The 21077-nt window shown below is 46.0% G+C and overlaps 1 protein-coding gene across 2 annotated transcripts in view; it reads right to left on the reverse strand.

Moving 5' to 3' along the window:
- The window catches only part of Suclg2 (succinate-CoA ligase GDP-forming beta subunit), a 237572-nt gene extending 220145 nt beyond the window's left edge, over positions 1–17427 (reverse strand). For both annotated transcript variants that reach the window (XM_029535679.1, XM_021190019.2), the window contains exon 1: positions 17305–17427. In XM_029535679.1, the coding sequence (XP_029391539.1) occupies positions 17305–17394 (90 nt within the window). In that variant the 5' untranslated portion in view covers positions 17395–17427. The remainder of the gene's footprint in view (positions 1–17304) is intronic.
- Positions 17428–21077: the final 3650 nt, after the last annotated feature.

The raw sequence follows: 21077 nt of genomic DNA on the forward strand, positions 1-21077 counted from the left end.
GGGCTGGTGAGATGGCTCAGTGGGTAAGAGCACCTGACTGCTCTTCCGAAGGGTGGAGTTCAAATCCCAGCAACCACATGGTGGCTCATAACCATCTGTAATAAGATCTGACACCCTCTTCTGGAGTGTCTGAAGACAGCTACAGTGTACTTACATATAATAAATAAATCTTTAAAAAAGAAAAAAGAAAATATCTAATAAAATAATTTTTAAAAAAATAAAGGAGGGAGGCAGGGAGGGAGGGGAGTGGGGAGGGAATCAGGGAGGGAGGGGTAAGGGGAGGGAGGAAGGAAATTTAGCTAAGAGAGAGAGAGAGAGAGAGAGAGAAACCCACCTTTTAGCTGGGTGTGGTGGCTGACGGCTCCCAGTACTTTGGAGGCAGAAGGCTAAGGATCACTTGGAGTTTGAAGTCAGCCCCTTAAGATGCAAGGTAATTCAAGGCCAACCTTCATCTAATAACTCTGTCTATAAATCAATTAATCAATCAATAAATACAAATGTTTCAGAAGATAACACAGCAGTTGCCTTTCAGCTCTAGGGATTGATAAATAGTTCTTAGACATGACTTTAAAAGCATGACCTATCAGAAAAAAAAGGACACAAATTGGAGCGGATCAAAGTTCAAGCTTTTTCCTCTCTGGCTATGGTAATAGAATGAGAAGACAAGCTGGGGGTGGGGGCAGATATCCACATACCACACATCTGCAGAAGAGGGGGGATATCACACACCACACATCTGCAGGGGGTGCATACCGACACACAACTAGCACACAGAAAACAGAGAACCTTCAAAATTCAATACTTTAAAAAGCAAAACAGGGGGCTGGAGAGATGGCTCAGTGGTTAAGAGCACTGTCTGCCCTTCCAGAGGTCCTGAGTTCAAATCCCAGCAATCACTTAGGCTCATAAACATCTATAATGTGATCTGATGCCCTCTTCTGGCATGCAGATGTACGAGCAGAGTGAGCACTTGTATATAAAATTTTAAAAATCTTTTTTTAAAAAGTCGAAACAGAAAATGGACAGAAGACATGAAAAGACACTTCACTGAAGATATGCAGGAGGCAAACAAGCCAACAGCAGGATATTCATCCCGACTGGCCATACTGAAACACAACTGAAACCCGTTGTTGGGAAGGAAGTACAGCTGGAAACATCAGCTTTCCAGCTGTGAGCGTGGCTCCTTAGGCCACTCAGCCATCCCCACAGCCCAGTACAGCAGTTTCTTTGGAAACCAAACATACACTTACAATGTGACCAAGATACTTATCCTGGGAATATACCCTAGAGACACAAATATGTTCAAATAAAAACTGAAACAGCTCTGTTTATAGATGGTTATTTGTGATGGACATAAACTGAAAGTAAGCAAACTGTCTCTCAGCAGGTGCACAATTAAACTAGACTATCCGTACCACCTGCAGCCTGGGTTCCACCCAGGAAACATATATACAATAGACACCGTTCATATTATGTTATCTGTGGCACTGTGGTGTGTGCTCCAGGAACATAAACTTGGGCACCTCTAACCTGAACATCTACTGCCCTCTCCCAAGCCCAGGACTACCCGCCATCTGCTTGTTGCTTAAACACATCAAGCACTTGATCCCACACCAAGGCCTCTGCACTTGCTACTCCTTTGTTTGCAATACTCTTTTCACAGATTACTCCACAGTAATCATAGCCCTTGGCTCCTCCGGGGATTTGCTTAGCCTTAATCTTCCAATTGTCACTCCCTCTACTATAGGCACCATGTCCTTCCTAGTTTTTCCTAATAGCATAAATCAGGCCGGGTGAGGCAAGTGGTGTGCATTTCCTAGCTAGTAGCTAGGAAGATCATTTGAGAGCACTAAAGCTGAAGACTAGCCTAATAGGGTATGAGGCCTTCTCTCAAAGAACAAAACAAACAAACAAACAAACAAAAAACACACAGAACCTTTCAAAAAATGGAGTCCCATGAGAAGAATTCTGAGTACTTGTGAGAAAACTCCAAGAAAATAAGAATCTCGTAACCTCAGTTTCTTCAAAACCACAGAACTGATCTTGGAACGTTTCCACGCTCCTTCCAGGAGAGAGTTTACTTCAGATTATTCTCTACACCTGGCTGCTGTTATTTGTTTATATGCCTCTGTGGGAAAACACGCTTTTGGCACATGCACTTTGTCTCTGCACACTTCACTCACGTGACACTTAACCTTCAGAGCATAAGCTGTCAAATGTTCCCAATATAGCTGGCTACTGCGTGAGATTCATCCGCCTCATTTATCGCCTGTGCATCATCTGATTACAGAGTGCTGGGATTGGAGGCTACTTCCTGGATTTCCCAAGTCATCTGTGTCCCAGTGGCCTGGAGGGCACACTGCTTCAGCAGCCACTGTGCAAAGCTACACACCGAGCCAGCACTGAGCAAGAGTCTGGACACAGAACAGGTCAGCAGTTTAGTAAGGGGATAGGGGCTCAGAGAGGCTGAAAGCCACAGAACTAATCAACAGGGCAGAAAGACACAAACCTGTTCCCTGTGCCTTCCATCAACACTAAACAGACCTACCTCTGTCCTAGAACCCAATGGCTTTCCCTGCATTATTTCATGGACAGCACCGATATCTCAGTGACTCTCCCTCTCCCCACTGCCACCCTGACATTGCACAGTCTGGGAGCATCGCTGCTTGTTAAGCTGCACCCACCATGTGCCTGTCAGGACACCACACCTTCTCCTCAGCTCTTTCCTCTTCAACTCCTCCTGTACCTTTTCCTTCCATTCCAGAGGTCTCACTTTCGTGTTCATTATTGTTCGTGTATAATCAACTTCTGATTGCATGCTGATTATTCTTAAATTTCAGCTTTATAGTACTGAAGAGCCCAATGCCTGGTGTAATGCTTCTGATTACAAAAAAAAAAAAAAAAGAAAAAAAAAAAAGAAAAAAAGAAAGAAAAGAAAGAAAGAAAAAGAAAAAGCTGGATTAAGTTATGCAAGTGTTTCTGAAAAGGCCTATCACAGGGCATTAAAATGCCCGGGTTTTGTTTAACCTTGAGTGAGCTACCTGAACAAAGAGAATTTTTTTTTTGGGGGGGGGGGGTGACATGTAGAAAAAAATAACAATAATAAGGTTCAGTGTTTTCTTACTTTCAGAACTAAACGAAAATTACATGACCTGACACATCTGTACAAAGGCCGCGCTGCCTTTAAAACCTTCCTGCACACCCTCTTTGGATTCAGAGTCAAAGCCCACTCTGTGCCAGCCCATACTCCCCTCCATTACAGCTTCTCATTCCTAAGCCGTGAGTTTCCCCCGCCTAGCACTAGGGAGTAACTGAATGGGAAACCATCTTGGTTCAAAAACAAACAAAGCTTAAAGCATGTCAAATGTTGGCCTTGGTCGCGGAGCTAAGTCTCTGCAGGTACTAGGGACACCACCCTCAAGACAAACCCAGACACTAAAGCAACACACAGTGACCTGAAGAAGCATCTTGTCACCCCATGTGACCAGAACACCATCCATACCTGCTTCTTCTCTATGTACAAACAGTATTTCTGCGGGTCCCAGTGATCAAAACTAGCTTCACAATGGGGATGGGGGAGGGGGGTCCTGGAAGCACAGAGGATAAATCGTTCACTGTTATTAGTATGATAACAATGTACTACATAGCATATGACTTAAAGAGAAGCGGGAAGAAGAAGAGAATGAAGAAGTGGAGGAGGAGGAAAAGGAGGAAGAAGAGGAGGAGGAAGAAGAAATGTGAATGTGGTGGTCTTGGTTTTATAATTCCATCACAGGAGACTAAGGCAAGAGGACTGCCTCAAATTCCATGTCAGCCTGGGTTACATAGCCAGATTCTTTCTGGGGGAAGGGGAAGAAGCAGGGAGGATACATATTTAATCACAGTTTGGGGGGTGGCTAAAAGTCCAAAATCAAAAGGCTGGGTCCTCAGACTGCATTCCATACCTCACTCCTAGCTCTGGTCACTGCAGGCCATTTTGTTATTCCCAACCACTGCCCTCATGTTCCTCTGCCCTTCTCACTCTGTATGTGCAGCTGAGTCTGCACTTGCCCAGTTTATAAAGTCACCAGTCATACTGGCTGGATTATCTGCCTTTGTTTGTTGAGACAGGATTTCCCTACATAGCCCTGACTGTCCTGAAACTCACTCTCTAGACCAGGCTGACCTCAAACTCAGAGATCTGCCTGCCTCTGCTTCCTGAATGCTGCGATTAAAGGTGTGCCCTTCTACACCTGGCTCTGATGACCTCATTTTTACTTGAGTGACTGTGTGACGTCTCTATTTTTCACAAAACGTTACATCCTGAGATACTGGAGTACGGACTTCACAGACACAGCTCAGTCCACAAAGGGCACAATTCAACATGCCACTGTGAGTGACCACTGTGAGTGATAGCCTGAGGGACACCAGCACCACCAAGATGGAAGACAGTTAATATCTCTGAGCCACAGTGTATTCCTTTTCAAACTGGGATCACACAATGGCAGTAAAAATGCCTTCCACCAGGGCTGCTGTGAGGACTCAGAGAGACACTTCCCTGCAAAGGACACAGGGCCAGAGAAATGACCTTGACAAATGTCTGTTGCCACATAAGCTTGGCTTCAGCTCTCCAGGCACTATTAACAGCCTCTGTGTAGGTGAGTCCAAGAGACACAGTGCAGCTTGATGCCCGGGGACAGAAAGCTGTCTCGGCTCCAAGCACACTCACTGTCAGTCTACAGCAAGTGAGACTTAGGTTCTGGATAAGCCACAACTGTCCCTGTCCCCACACAGCTCTCCAAGGCACCGCCTCCTGAGCGTAACAGTACACCTTTGTCACACTGAGCCAATATGCTGGAAGCAAACGTGAATATAAATATTTTATAGACTATCATGAAGAAAAATATTTCTAGTAGACATTTTAATTACACATGGGAAGTCAAAAAATATAGCTCATACTACACACTGAACATTTCCAGAAAGGTGAATATTAACGTAGATTTTTATGTATATATATCAATAGTCAGACTACCCAAAAGGAAAAATAACCACCCAAGTATTCCCTGAAAGACAGAGGATAAATAAAATTATATACATGAACACATATAATACATATTTATATACACATATATTCCCCATAAAATATTATGCTGCCTTAAGAAGGGTACTGTGACACATACTACAACATGGGTGTATTCTGAAGATATGCTAAATGAAATAAGCCAGCAAAGAAAGAAGAGATATGAGTCTCACTTAGTGTCCCCGATCATGGAAACTGAACGGAGCGAGCACTGTGTTGCCTTGCTTCGAGGTGGGTGGGTGTGAAGTGTGTTTAATGACACAGAGTTTTGGTTGGGAAGATAGTAAATTCAGTAGCCACTGGCAATAGGTATACAACAAAGGAAGTGAATGGGTGTGTGTAATGCCCCACAATAGCTCAAAAGCTTAAGATGGTTAACTACATATGACATATAACAAAAGCAGCAAAACTGAAAACTAAGCATTCATATCTTTAAATCTTCAGAAACTTTGAGAAACATAAGCAAGGTTTTAGAGCCATTAAAAACATTTGCTAGTCCAGTTTGTTAATCAGAAGAGCAGTTCCAAGGTTTCCAACGAGGCTTGCTGTACCCCCACCCCATTACACGGTTACCTCAGGATATAAATGGAAAGGGATTTCAGTAGGCATGTAGCACCATGTTGAACTCTAATGTTTTAAGGCCATGGCCCTAACCCTAACCCTAACCCTGGTTTCCGACAAGGCTCTCTGTACAGCCCTGCTTAGCAAATGCGTGGCCCTAGGTTCCAGTCCTACCATAGCTCCTTTATTATTTCCCAAAATGTAGCAAAATGTGAACACTCAAGCACTGTCTTGTGTTAGTAATTAATCTTACTTAAACAATAACCTAAACTTCAGAGTTCTAGGCAAGAGGTTCTCTGAACCAGAAATGGATTCCTCATGAACAAAACACCTTCAAGAAAGAACACAGGGTGTTGGGGATGTAGCTCAGTTGGGAGAGTGCTTGCATAGCATGCAAAGGCCCTGGGTTCTATCCCCAGAACCACATAAACAGAGCAGACACACAACTGTATCCCAGCACTGAGGAGGTAGACACAGGAGGGGGAAAATTTCAAAGTTGGTTGCATACTGAGTTTGAGACCAGCCTGGACACATGGGACACTATCTAAACAAGGAATGAAACACTGATACATGTCAACATAAAGATAAGGGGACCCACCACTGCAGAGCCCTACCTGGGGACCTTTAATACATCTTTATATAAAGGTTTCTCATCTTTTATATAAAGTTTAACTCAGTAAATTTTCCTCCATATTAAATTACATTCTATATAAAATATAGTCATAAAATCCATTTATAGCCCTCATAAAAGCCTCCCCATAAACTGGCATCAAACAAAAAAGGAAGGATCCAGGACACTCGGGCCCTGCTGTGGTGGGACTGGTGTCTAACCCTGCAATCCTGCAGCCCCTTGCTTGGGCCCAGTCCCTTGGGAACAGCCACAAGCCTCCTGCCTCGGTTCCTTGCACTCACTCTGTGATTCACACCATTCCCTGCAGCTTGAGTCCAGCTGTTCATTGCTCAACACCAGTTTTGCATCATGGAGACCAACTGTCTTCAACTCCACCATCTCTATATCCTTGGCTTATCTAATTATATCAATGGCACCTTTATTTTCTTTTCCTGTTCATTATTTTTAAAAGCCAGTAAAAAATTCATTTTGTTGTTCTTGTGTTGCTGGCTTTCAATTTTAATGATACTTCACTTTAAAGGCACTTTAAATTTCAACAAAGAAGCATCCATCATTAATAGTTTATTCCCTTAATCAAAAATAATAAGTCTCAACTTTCTTTGTATTACTTATTAAAGGCCTGCATATACCCTCAGGCTGGAATGAGAGTGTATATTAAATGTGGTTTATCTGCTTCCTTGCCAAGGAAGTTAACCCAAATAAGTCCTTCAATCCAAGGCTGCGATCAAGCATCCCAGCAACGGGAAGAAGACAGCAGCAGATGATGCTAATGGAGGTCAGGATGGGTTTCCTAGGAAACCGTGCAGAGAGTGCCATTCATAAGCAGGAAGAAACTAGATTCACGTTTTCTTCCAGTTGAAATGCTGATCCCCAGGTCCAAGCAATGGTGGGGGTCCAGGAATCGTCTACATCACAAGACAAGACCCCACAGAGTGCCCCTTAATGTCACTTTCCCAGCTGATGCTCCCAGTCCCCTACTTCCTGTTAATTTTCCACCCAAGTCATGGAGTCTAGAGGACTCGAGAAGAAAGGCAGACCTGCAGCGAAGCCGCTCGGTTATGAAAGTAAAGCCTCCCGACTAGATAGATACCCTGTTTGCTTACAATTATACTCAAACCAATAGCTAACACTTAGTGATCAAGATCCAGGGACAGGACTCATGTGCAGCCCAGTACAACGCCAGGAAGTTATGGTAGTAACTTTGCCTAGTTTGCAGATGAGCAACCAGAGGCCCTAGGAATTTAACTAACTCCACCAGCTCTAAGGCGCCAAAGCCAGGTCCAGGGCACATGCCCGCAGCTCAGCACTGGCAAGATGGCACAAGATCACTGGGAGCTGGAGGCCAGCCTGGGCTACAGTGAGATCTAAAACCAAGATGAACAACAAAGAGAAAAGGAAGGGAAAATAAATGAGGGGTGTGATGTGGCTAAGGGATGCGAGGCTTGCCTGTGGTGCGCTGTGATGCGAGGCCCTGCGAGGCCCTGTGGTGCACACAGCACTGGGTTCAACTCCCAGCACTATAACAATTATAATAATAAGCTAGCAGACATCCATGTATCTTTTAGCATACCATTTAGGGAGGAAAATCACCAGGACACAAAGTGCAAAAGACATCTGCATTTAGCACATTGTAAGGAAGGTCAGTCAGCCTCTGAGTAAATCTCCAAAATCACAAATGGACTAAACCTTGAAAGATTTGAGCCCTGGCAGAGTGATTCCGGGTCTGGGTTATCCCTAAAACCCTGACATGATTACCTTATACGCAGCTTCCCGTGTGCTCTCAAACACACCTAGGTTTAGAAATAAAATGTATGAGCTCCTTACTAATGGTCTGAGTGGAATCAGTCCTATGCCTTAGCTTGGAGCTGATACAGGGCTGACGGGACAAGCAAGTGCTGCTGTGGCTGACCTCAAGGAGGCTCAGCCCCAATGGGAGTCCTTTACTGGCCATCAGACCTCAAGGGAATCCTCTTCCCTGAGGGCAGGAAGCAGAGAACCAAGAGACACCAGTACCCCACCCCGTGCGAAGCTTCTGTTCTTACAGGTGGAAAAGCTCATTCGACCATGACTGGATGACAAAGACATGTTCTGCAAGTGACCAGTCAGGCTCAGCGAGCTCCAGCATTCCCCTTCAATATTATAAGCCAAGTGGTTTTTCCTGAGACAAGTCCAAGAAAGTCTCTCCTATTTTATATCCAACCAAATAAACCATAGGAGGACCTAGAACCTGCACCCAGGAGTGAGGGCAGAGAACAAAAGGCTACCTGGGATGCAGTGCGCTCCCAAGGCCTGGACTGCTCTGGAACTGGGTAAGTCAGGCATGCACCTGGGGAGGGACGTACAGTGCTTCACTTGGGGGGGGGGGNGTTGGTTATATATAGCATGTATAATTATATCTTATTCTATACACCCACACACACACAAACATGCAAGCATACACACATGTGCCCCCCCATTTCAGACATACAGTTATTTGAATGATGTCTAAAAGCTTTCAGAATTATCAACACACATGAGAATCTTTTTTTTTTTTTTTTTTTTTTTTTACATTTTTAAAAATGTATTTTGTGCGCATGGATATGTGTGGGCAAGGGCACATGGCCATGCTGTAGGAGGCCAACTGGTGGACACAGGCTCTCCGTTCACGGTGTGGATCTGGGAAGGCTTGGGGGCGAGTCCCCTTCACAGCTGGGCTCTTATCCTGCACTGTGCTGTGCTTTGTAAGTGGGCGCATTTCTTCTTCTTGACACTTCTTTTATATGCCTGTTTCTTTACTGACGCCCTAACACGCCCAGCAAAAACCCAGGCACTGGGACAAAGTACAGCTTGGAAGGTAGGGAAATCAGGACATAAAATGCTTGCCTCCTCTGTCCAGGGACAGCAGTAGCCCTGTGTCTCCCTTCTGTCACCTGGCTCAGGGCAGGAAGAGAGGCTAGCAATGGAAACCCATCAGGGAAAGCAAGACTAGAGCCCTGTCTAGTCCCTATCTCTTCCTTCCTTCCCTCCTTCCCCTTGTCTTCCTTCCCTCCTCCACTTCTTGTCTTCCTTCCTTCTGAAAAGGGTCTCTCAAGTCTCAGGCTTTCTGAACTAGCTTTGTAGCCAAGAGTGACCTTGAACTTTTCAGCCTCCTGCCCCCACACCTCAAGTGTCAGCATGCCTAGTTTACTAGGGGCTGGGGATGAGCTTTACTAGGGGCTTCTGCATGTTAGGCAAGTACCTTGTCACTTGGGTTATATCCCCAGCACTTTCTTTTGTTTTTTTTTTTTTTAACTTGTTTGTTTGTTTGTTTGTGGGGGCAGAGGACAACTTGCCAACGCTGGCTCTCCTTCCACCCTGTGGGTCTTACAGATCAAACTCAGGCCATCAAGCTCAGCATGGAGAAATCACCTCCCCACCACCCCGTTGTTCTCTTTCTTTAATAACACCAATATTTCTTTCCTCTCCCCGTAGCCCCAGTTAGTCCATTTTAATTAACAGCATCTGTACATCCAGTTTCCCAGAGACATCCTAGCTTCTGCCTACTGTCACACAATAATTACTCACAGTGTTCGCAAGTGTCCCAGGCTGAAGAATAACATTTGCCCACCCCTCCATCTCCCATTCTATGTATTTTGTAGATGGAAGGGACATGTCAATCAATTTATAACACAAAAATAACAAAACATTCAGCTTTCGGAGATACAGCAACATGAAAGAGAAAAATAGATGAAAACAGAACAAATAAAAACCATCACAAAGTGTTGTACACAGGACAAGGTTTCAACCCTAGCAATCTGGTTCCGGTCCTGGGCTACACCATGATCTGGGTATGATGACTCACAGCACCATACTGGTACAAAAGTCTCTCTCAGATGATCTGTCCCCCTACAGCCCTCCAACCCTCTCCACACTGACTAGAACATACTCTAAAGAGAAAACGGCCTGTGCCACTTGTCTGTCTACAAAGCTTCAATGGCTCCCACTGCCCTTCATCCCACAATGACAAGGACGCACTGAATTTGGCCCCATTTCTCTGTTCTCACCTCTCATGGCCCCACCACCCCCAAGCTTTACAAGGCAAGCCCTGCTGAAAGCCCTCAGTGCCTTCAAGCTGTACACTGAGGACTTCCACAGCTCAGAAACTGACAGATAAAAGGTCTGTGAAGAATGGGTAGGACTGGAGAGGGAGACACCTGGCCCTCTACCCACGCATGGATCCACACCTACACGAATCTATTCCTTGTCCTCTGCAGTATCTCCAATACCAACTCACGCGCTACATCAAGTCCCTGCAATTTACAGTAAAAATAAGTCCTGGAGGCAGATGACAGGCATGTAACTTCACAGCTCGTGCCTAAACCCTATTCTTTCATAATCGTGTCTATAAGTAAACTCACCATAAATTCAACACACTGATCAATACCTGAAACGCTATCCCAAAAAGTCAGCTCATGTTTCCTGAACTAAGCCAGCACTTCCTGCTTAGGTAGCCAACGGCACCCACTGTGCTTACTGTCTTTTCTTCAGTGTTCTCCTACCTCAAACATTCAAGTCACCCATGTCCAGATGGCTTTGCTCCTAACGCTACCTTGGTGTTAGGCAAGCATGTCAGGCATGATCAACAGGATCAGCTTTGCAATCCTAGCTCCCCACATCATATCCCTAGGATACTGACCCATCCCCAAGGTCTTCGGAGTAAGCCTCCATCTACCTACCTCCTCAGCCTCAAGTTCTGCACATATGAGCTGGGCAGAATTATTCCTGTCTCACATGGTTATCTGGTGAAACCAAGCCTAAGGAAGCATGAAATCAGTCCCTGATTCTGAAGTGACAGGACATGACAAATGTTATAAAACCTGGGAAAGAACGGTTAATACAGGTTAGTAAACCCCTGTTCTTTAAAGGCAAGTCAATTTAGCTTCAAATTCATTGCAACAGAAATAATCACTGTAGGCCTGTGCTCTAATCATAATGCCAAATGTTTAATAAATCATAGTGAATCATTATAGCCACCTGTGAGAACTCCTTTTCAGAGAAGAGTGAAGTCCAACCATCTGTCCCAGACACAGTCACAGAATGTATGCCGCATCCTCAGAGCAGCTCCGAGCACATAGATCGTGTGGAAAGGGCGCAGTGAAGCCTACTTTCTGTGTAATTAATATACACTAATAAAATTAATTTTTAAAAATAGTCATTTGTTCGAAGTTGCACAGCAGGAGCACTGGGGTTCTAGTATTTGAACTCAGCTGAATTAAATGCAGAACCCCTGCCTTCTGCTACTGTTCCCCAGATCCCAGAGCAAGAAAAGGGGGAGTTCGATCACAGTTCAGAGATGTGTGCAGTTCCAGAAGGCTGAGCCAACCCAACCTATATAACCAAAGCCAGAGGTGCTGGTGCAGGACAGGCACTACTCACTGGGTTCAGTTGGGTGGCTCAGCCCAAACTGGGTTTAATGATTTAACAGTATAAGCTATTCACTGGCATGAGGCAGGTGACTTCCTGTCACTAGGATTTTCAGCCAGTAATTAGGTGTCTTTTCTGTGCCTGGGATCCTTTACATGGAGCTTGGAGATGCCACAGCTACCGCCACCCTGCAGTGTGATATTGGGAGGGTTAAAGTCAAAGCAGGTAATAATTAGTCTCTCTGACAACCATCAGTTGGCCCCTTCCTCTCTAGCCCACAATCGCCTCCCATTTTTTTACCTGTCGGTGCAGTCCACTGAGTCACCAGACCACAAACGCTCACAGAACACCCAGCTAGGAGGCAGAGACACGGCAATGCGTGAGAAAGTCCCCTCTCGTGGAGCCCACATTCTCCTATGTGTGAGGGAAATGGGAGACACGCAATAAACAAGGTGAGGCAAAGTCCTGTGTTCCACACAGCACTGAAGCAGAAAAGACACAGCCAGCAATCACTGGATAGAAGCAGCCGGTCAGATCATCAGGAAAAGGGTCTTCCCAAAGAATGAACAATTCTGAGAGTGGATGAAGATGAAGAGCAGACAGGATTCAAGGGGAACCCTGCTTCCAAAGAAATAAAAGCATGTGGTCCCACGTAGGACAAGCTCAACAAGTGTCTCAGACCACACACAGCTCAACGACAGAAGTGTAACCACTGGGCTATACAGCACTTTTGCAATTAGACCACAAACATTTTGAGGGTAAGGATATCTCATTCTCCTTCCCTTTCCCTCTTTCCTTCTCTCCCTCCTTTTCATTCTCCCCCTCCCTCTCTCCTTCCCTCCCCCCTCTCTCCTTCCCTCCCCCTCTCTCCCTCCCTCTCATTCTCCTTCCCTCCTTCTCCCTCTCTCCCTTCCTCCCCCCCACCTCTCCACTCTATCATAATTAATAGGTACATTAACCTACTCAATATTCTCCTAAACACTGCATTTATGATAAAAATAATTTTCTTTGTAGAACTTTTTAGCAGTGGGCACACACACAGCAAGCATCCAGACAGTATCTGACAAAGAATGCTATTTTGTTTGGCTTTCTGTTGTGGAGCTGTGTGACCTGCCAAGTCCTGGGCTCTCTACAGCCCCATGCTTCCTTCCTCCTCTGCCTAACTGATCAGCACTTGCTCCTGACTGCCTCTCCCTTCTGCACAGCGTTTTAGCGTCTGACGGGCATGCAATCCATTCTCCATGGAATGCCAGTCCCATCACCCCACCTGCAGTGAATTAACCCCTGATAGCAATTTCCAAATCAGCACAATGCTCATATTTATTTAACTGTCTCTATGTCAGGCAAAACTTTTCCAACAACTGAAAGAACGTGCCACATTACGGAGGATTCCGATTGAGTAGTAAGGAGACTAAGGACAGGCAATCCAGAGTGCCATGTCCTTTCTTTTCCACCTCCCAATGGACATACTTCAGCAACTTTCTAGGCTCGGTGCCTGCAGAACCTAGCCAGGGAACAAAGGTGACACAGCTCTGGCTACCCTGAGCCTGTGCACTTAATCACTTTCCCACAAAAGCAGTGCTTTGTTTACAGGGAACAAAGCCAAGCTGGTACAGGGCCTTCCACATGCAGAAGGTCAAAAGCTTAGCTCCTGAATTAGGGAAAATCCAGCAACCTCTTTAGCAGCAGGCATTATTGTAGCTTTTCTTTGTTTTTATTGTTGTTTTGGTATTTTTTGTTTATTTGGTTTTGATTGGTTGGTTGATTTCTGGTTTTAAAAAAAAAAAAAAAAAAATGGGTGAGTTCGAGGCCAGCCTGGTCTACGAGTTCCAGGACAGACAGGGCTACACAGAGAAACCCTGTCTCGAAAAACCAAAAAAAACAAAGCCAAGCTATTTATTCCCCAGGGCAATAGTAGGTAGACACAGGTAAGCCATGGCTTACAGCAGTCTCCTGGCTTGATTTAGCAGGTATAAATGTGTCTACAGCCTTTAGCCCTTCACTTTTAAAATCCATGTATAGCAGGGCATGGTGGTACACACCTCTGATCTCAGGACTGCAGGGGCAAAGGCAGGATGTGAGCTGCCACCAAATCACTCTCTCATTAGACATCTAGAGGCCTGGCTACTTTCATGTACAAGCTTACCCAACTGTCCACTGGCTGTCAATATGGTCACCTTGATAGGATCTACAACTACCTGGGAGAGCAATCCCTGGGCACACCTGGGAGGGTATTGCTAGATTAAGTTAACTGAGGTGGGAAGACACCCACCCCACCCCACCCAAAATGCAGGTGGCACCTGTCCCTGGACTGTGTTCCCAAACAGCATAAAGGAGCAGGGCATTCAGGTCATCTGCTCCCTGACTGGGGATACAATGTGACCAGTTGCCACAAGCTCCTGAGGCCTGGCCTTCACTGGCAGGATAGGGAGAATGCTCAAAACTATGAGCTATACTATGCTCAAACTGTGAGCTAGGATGCTGCCCTCCCTCCGCAAGCTGCGGTTTTGGATTTGTTGCTACAGTAATGAGAAGAGTAACTAACGTACATACTTTTCCATGTGCATTGGTTTTGGTTTTTTTAATTAAAAAAATTAAATATAGACCAGGTCTATACCTTTAATCCCAGTATTTGGGAGTCAGATGCAAGCAGGTCCCTGTGAGTTCTAAGCCAGTCTGTTCAACATAGGCCAGCCAAGACCCGGTCTCAAAATAGAAAACAATTAAAGCTCAATAAAAACCACCCTATGGAACAGGTTGGTTTTCTGGGCTTTCAGGTGCCTGCCTGGGAAGCTATTTATTCCACACCGTGTGGCCCTGTTTGCCTTCATTATGGCTTCATCAGTCCTTGAAATCGTCTTTCTTATTGGAGCATCTATAATCTTCCTCTTTTTACTCATCACACCAAGTCCCAGGACCTGGAGCATGTCCTCCATGATGACAGCGTAGAAATGGCCAAAGCCAAAACAGTGAAGCCAGAGGCAGAAGTTTAAAATAAAAACCAGCACTCGGGAGGCAGAGGCAGGCGGATTTCTGAGTTCGGGCCAGCCTGGTCTACAAAGTGAGTTCCAGGACAGCCAGGGCTATACAGAGGAAACCTGTCTCGAAAAAACAAAACAAAACAAATAAAAAATAAAATAAAAAAAGAAACTTCAATGGCATTAAGCATCAAAAATATGTGTCAAATGGTAACATTAACCCAGGGAAGGGATGTTATTCTGTGGACATTTTTGTGAAACAAGCTAGAGTTGCTTCTAAAAGCAGAAAGTGGGTCTTTTATCTTGGCCCATCCACCTGTTTTGTTTTGTTTTGTTTTTTTTCCCACCAGGTCTGGTACAAAGTAGGTCTAGACCGACGGTGCCAACAGATTCCTAAAATACTTACAGATTCCTAAGTTTGGTAGGAAAAATGAGCCAGGCTTAACTGTAGCTATGCTATGATCCAGGAAATGAATAGGGGCACAGCAAGAGAATGGCAAAGAGCTGGAACTAAGAAATAGCTCCTTAAAGTCACATGCAGTATTATGTACCTACTTCCACTACCAACTCCAAGATGTTCCTGTAAGAAATGTGTGAGTAGCACTAGTGCTTGCTTTGTTTCTACTGGCCTGCAGATCTATTGACACTGGAAAGGGACATTCACCCGACTCTGCCCCGGTAGAGTGGGAACATGAAATAAACCTTTACCCATCAGCTCGACCTCAAACTCTCTGTAACCCTGAACAGGTCAGTGAACTTCTCAGTACTGGACTTTCTACATAGGCCCACCTGACCATGAGCATGGTGCAGGTCTTGAACACTGTATACTGTGTAGTTATTGCTCTTACAGAGGACCCAGGTTCAGTCCTGGCTGATGGGCTAGTTCACAACCATCAGTAACTCAAGGTCCGGGAGATACTGGACATGTCTTCTGACCTTCACAGGTCTAGGGTTAGATGGTAAGTCCCAAACAAAAGCTAATCATCTCGTGGTGTGTGTGTGTGTGTGTGTGTGTGTGTGTGTGTGTGTGTGTGTAAGTCTGTTGTATTAAGAGACCGGAACAGGCCCTCCTGGAAGCTACTTGTGTCCTTCTAGCACTCTCTCACTGAAGTGGAACCTCAGCTATTCCCCTAGGCTGGCTAGTCAGCGAGCTCTTGAAACCCACAAGTCTCTTCCTCCTAGTGCTGGGTCACAAGCTCACACCGGCTTGCCTGGCTTTTTACATGGGCGCCGGGAATCCGAATTCCGGACTCTCCTGCTTGGGGAACGAAGTATTCTTACCACTTGAGCCATCTCTGAGTTCTACTGCCATCACACCTAATGTTCCCGGAATAAGTCACATACAAGTATGTAATCAATGAACACTGCCCAATGTAGGTAACAGGTCTCACCCAGTCTGTTTGTAAGGATGACAAGGTTTCCATGACTTGGATAGGGAATATGACAACATACGCCAGCTAAACATTCTGCTTTAGGTTTCTCTGAACAAACAGTTCTCTCTCTTCATTTTTGACTGCCCTAGGCTCCATGTTTCTCATCAATTCAAACCTACTACAACAGCACCCCAGCTCTTTTTTTTTTTTTTTTAATAACACTTAAATAATGAACAGGACTCAGATCACCTGGAGATTTCTCCTCACTCTATTATAGCAGGAATCTGTGATTTTAATTAGACAAACCACCACCACCCTCCTTTACCCACCATACTGTCAAGTGCCTGTTAAGGACATTACAGTAATAAGTATTAGCACCTCTTAAATTCCCATTAACAATAACAGAGAAATGGAATGTCAGGTAATGAAAAGAAAGAGAAGAAAAAAAAAAACCTTCACAGATGTCATAATTAACCAAAGTTTAGAGAAACTCAAAAAAAAAAAATCATTAGTAAGTTATTTACTTTTTCGTTTTTCCTAGTGCCCTATGCATGCCTTGGTTAAAATGTAGTGATTTGTCTCTCATTGAACTGGAAAGCTTTTCATGGAGGGGGGGAGGGTGTAAACTAGAGAAAGTAGACCAGTAGTTGGATGACTTCTCCCAAGTATCAAAGCCAACTCGCAATTTCCCTTCCAAAGGCCTCACGCTATTGCGACGCTTGCAAATGGAAGAAGGTAAATTCAACAAGAGAGCAGGGTGGACGAGCTGCTGAGCCTGACACTAGCTAAGTCTCTAGGAGGCATGGACCAAGTGAGCAGGCAGGAGTTTTCACACAGGCCTTTCACACAAGACTCCACTTTTACTTTCCTCCTGGACCCCTGCAGGTCCCCACAGACAAGCACACTGGGGGGCACAAGCGACACCCCGCGGGGTTGACTCTGGCAGGTGAGCAGCCTTGGCAGCCTGGGGAGCGAGCACGTGGCTGCCGGGCGAGCTCAGGCTTAGAGCTGCCCCCGGCAGAGCCAGTAAGCGGCTGGGAAACCTCTGCGTTCCAACAGTGCGCCCAACTTTTGGGAACTCGCCCCCAGCGCGGGGTGCCAGTGCCGGGCAAGGCTGATGGGAGCCGTCAGAACGATCCGGGTCGTGGGGTGTGCACTCTGACCCCCCGCGATCCCCGACACCTCACGCGGGAGCTCGGACGCCGCACAGCCCGCCGCGCCGCGGGGAGCACGGGGTCGCCAGGGGTCGCGCGGGGGCGAAGAGGCCACGGAGCATGGGGCACCACGACGGGTGGCTCGCGTGGTCCCGGCCGCGCTCACCTGGGACCTGACCGCCAGGAGCCGCGGCCGCAGCGCTCGCTCTCGCAGAAGCTTCCCGGCCTGCGCCGCGAAGGCCACCGGGGACGCCATCTTAACCAGGAACCTGAGGAGTGGCCGCGAGGGGGAAGGAGGGGGCGGAGGAGGGAGTCCGCCGGGGCCGAAGCCACCGGAGGGGGCGGGCCGGTGAGGGGCGGGGCGGGGCGGGAGAGAGGGCGGGGAGGAAAGCGTGTGCAGAAGAGAGCTCGAGTGAGGGAATTGGGAAAGGAAAGGAAGGAGGGGGCTGGGGGGGTGAAAGACCCACCCACCCACTCCCCACCGTGTTACCCCTACCAACCACTATCTTCACCACCTCACCCCAAGGCCATGTGGCTTCCCAGAGCTTACTGCATCTTGCCTGGCTTCCAGGCAAAAGCAGATGTCAGCCCCAGGGACATTGACTTAAACTGGCCCTGGGAGTGACAGATTAGACCTTGACACTGCTGTGTGGGCTGCTAGGTCTGGCCCTAGGAACTGATACCACCATCTGAGAACACATCTTGGAGAGAGTAATGTTCCAAGGGAAGGAATTAGGATCAATGCTACCCTTAGTTCCTGGGCCATGTGGGAGGGCTAGAGAAGGTTGATGAAGCTTGGATGTGCATGTGGGTATGGGTGTTATGGGTTTTGTTTTGGGTAGTAGTGGTTTGTTGTTTTGATTTTTTGAGGTAGGGTTTTGTCTACCATTGGCCAGAAATTCATCTAGAACCCCTGATCCTGCCTCTACTTCCCAAATACTGTGATTATGGACAGGCACCACCCTGTCTCTCTTTGTGAAAGTGATGGAGGTTTTCTTGCTACTTAACCTTAAATTAATAAAAAGCTATTGCTGGATGTACTACTCTGTGATGATTAAAGTGTTTGTTTACAGTATCCAGGCTGCTATGCACTTACATGAAATAAAAATCACAGTAGCAACTGCTATGTGCCAATTGTTCGTTGAACAATTACGAACACATTTAAGCTTCATGGCGACATTTTAGGTAGATGACATTTCTATACTCATTCTGCAGAAGAGAAAACTGAGGCATACAATGGATAAGAAACATAACAGGTGCTAGATAATGAGAAGATATGAGATTCAAATTCATGCTTCACCCCCTCAACACTACTTGTGGATATGCTTTAATTGGGTTTTTTTTATGATCATGAGACAGACAAGGGACACTATAGCAACAGTCCCCTCACATCGTGTCCTCTGTCAGCTTTCTTTAAACTTCCATTTGATATCATTTCACGTTGACAGAGAAGCTGTAAGAACATTACTCCAAGAGACCTCAACTGTCTTTATGCCGCTTCACTGAGGATTTACATTTGGCCCACATCTGTCCTTGATAAGCCTTTTCTTCCTCAAAACCTTACCCACAGAATCTATTCTCCCTCCCCCCCCTCTCTCTGTGTGTGTGTGTGTGTGTGTGTGTGTGTGTGTGCTGTGACTTGCCCTATTTCCAACTTATTCTCTAGAGACACAAAAATATCTCTCTCAACATAGAACTAGAATGTTAGCCAGCAAGCCCCAGTGAGCTTCCTGCCTATGCATGGAACTGTACTAGAGTTACAGTGGAATGGCTACAGCTGGCTTGCTACAGGGGTGCTAGGGATCTGAACTCCAGGTCTCGTGCCTGCACAGCGAGCCCTCTTACCCACTGAGCCATCTCCTTTTCCCGAGATCCAGTGTCTGCTGATGATTACGGTTTGAGTCTATGGTGGTTTCATGAATGCATCCGGTCTTGTCAGAACCTATGGAACTTTATGACTCCACTCTTCACTTCTCCCCAGGTCTTTTTATTCATTTCTGTCAATGGATAGGAGTCGTTAGCTGAGGAAGGGGAAATGAGGTAAGCTACATTTTTGGAGTAAAAACTCAGAGCAAAGTGAGTTGGTTTAGCTCTGGGCATCAGCATGTGCAGAGGGAGGTGTTCCAAGAGAGTTAGAATGCCAGGAATGTCAGGTTAAGCAGGATGAGGATTTGGGTCAGTAGTCCAAAGAGAGAAAGGAGACGGAGACATAGTTATCAGCAGCTGCCTGAGGCAAGAATCTTCTGGGAAGGACCTTATCTCGAGGATAATTATTCTCCCCACCTCTTTATCACTTCTGATAAGGGGCTGGAGTCTCCTACCCTTGTTATTGACAAACCCATCTGAATAAATGCTAAGGATGTTTGGACAGTCATTTCTCCACCAGTAGGACAAAAGTACAACCGAGTTTCCATCTCATCCCCCATAACCTTTGCTGAGCACGGCCTCAGTGAACTCCAAGCCGAGCTACCTAAAACAGAAACCAGTCATACAAACACAACCATACATGCAACTGCTTCTGGCTGCCATCCAATTCTCACTGGAACCCTGAGAAGGTGTTCCTCTTGTCCTATATAGTCTTGTATGATCCTATATAGTCCTATACAATCCTGCCTCGTCCTACTGTGCACAGAGAGAAGTGGGCAGCTGAGAGTTCTTCCCCTCATGGCCTTTACACAACTCTCCCTATCTCTGAATGCTCCCAGGGTCACAAAGCTGGGGATCAGACCCCCACAAAGCTGAAGTATCACCATTCTGCTTCGCACCATCCTCTTGGCCTGAGTGGATCTGAGTTTCCATCTCATCCCCCATAGCCTTTGCCAGTTTACTGGGTAAGAGCGGAGTCCATTACCACAGGAGTACAGAGTAATGAGCAAGGCCAGTAGAAAAGGGGTATGCAGACAAGGTTTATTGGGAAGTAAAGAAAGTACTAGCTGGATCTGGGAGGAAACTCAAGCATGAGTCAGTTGCCAAATAGCTCTAGGTCAGGGGTTCCTTTGTGTTCTGGAAACAAACCAATTTGGTCGCACCAGTATGTAAAGTAGACATCCACTTGGAATGAACCTGACTGAATAATTTGGCTCTGCATAGGGGCACCCTGCATGGTGAAAGGATTGAAGAGAAGAGCACAGACTCTGAGAAGAAGCCTGTCATCAAGACATGGTTGGGGTGGGAGGGAAGCCCACCAAAAGCTCCAGGCTGGAGGAAGGACCAGGATGTAAAGAGAGCTGATCATGGGTAGCTAAAATCCAGGTAAGTCAGGACTCCTGGGACCTTTGCTGTTTATTTCTCTGTGAAACTTCAATATTTTCAGATCTAACTACTAGTCCCGCCAAGACATAAAACATTGTTGTTGTTCCTGGGGATGTAATACTATGGGATGGGCTTCCTTTGCTTCTTATTCCTGTCATTGCCCTTACTAGACCATTATCCCAGGAAGGATGAATTAAAGGTGAGTTTCTAATGGAGTATTAGGATGTGGCTCAGTAGGTAGAACACTTGTCTAGCAGGCATTGAAGTTCTAGGCTTGATGCTCAGCACTGTGTAAAACCTGTAATCTCAGAGCCTGGGAGGTAAAAGCAGAAGAATCAGAAGTTTGAGGTCATTCGTTGCTAGTGGAACGTTTAAGGCTAACCTGGGATACAGGAGACCCTGTGTCCAAAAGCAAACCAACAAAAAATATTTTTGACTGGACAGTGGTGGCACACGCCTTTAATCCCACCACTTGGGAGGCAGAGGCAGGTGGATTTCTAAGTTCCAGGCCAGCCTGATCTACAGAGTGAGTTCCAGGTCAGCCAAGGCTACACAGAGAAACCTTGTCGGAAAAAAAAAATTGTTAATATTTGCCATATGGATGCTTAAACTTTGTGAGAGATTTGAAGATGCTGCTAGAATTACCATCAACCAATTCAACCACACATTGCTAAGCTAGGACCTTGA

The sequence above is a fragment of the Mus pahari genome, chromosome 2, assembly GCF_900095145.1.
Source record: "Mus pahari chromosome 2, PAHARI_EIJ_v1.1, whole genome shotgun sequence".
NCBI lineage: Eukaryota > Metazoa > Chordata > Mammalia > Rodentia > Muridae > Mus > Mus pahari.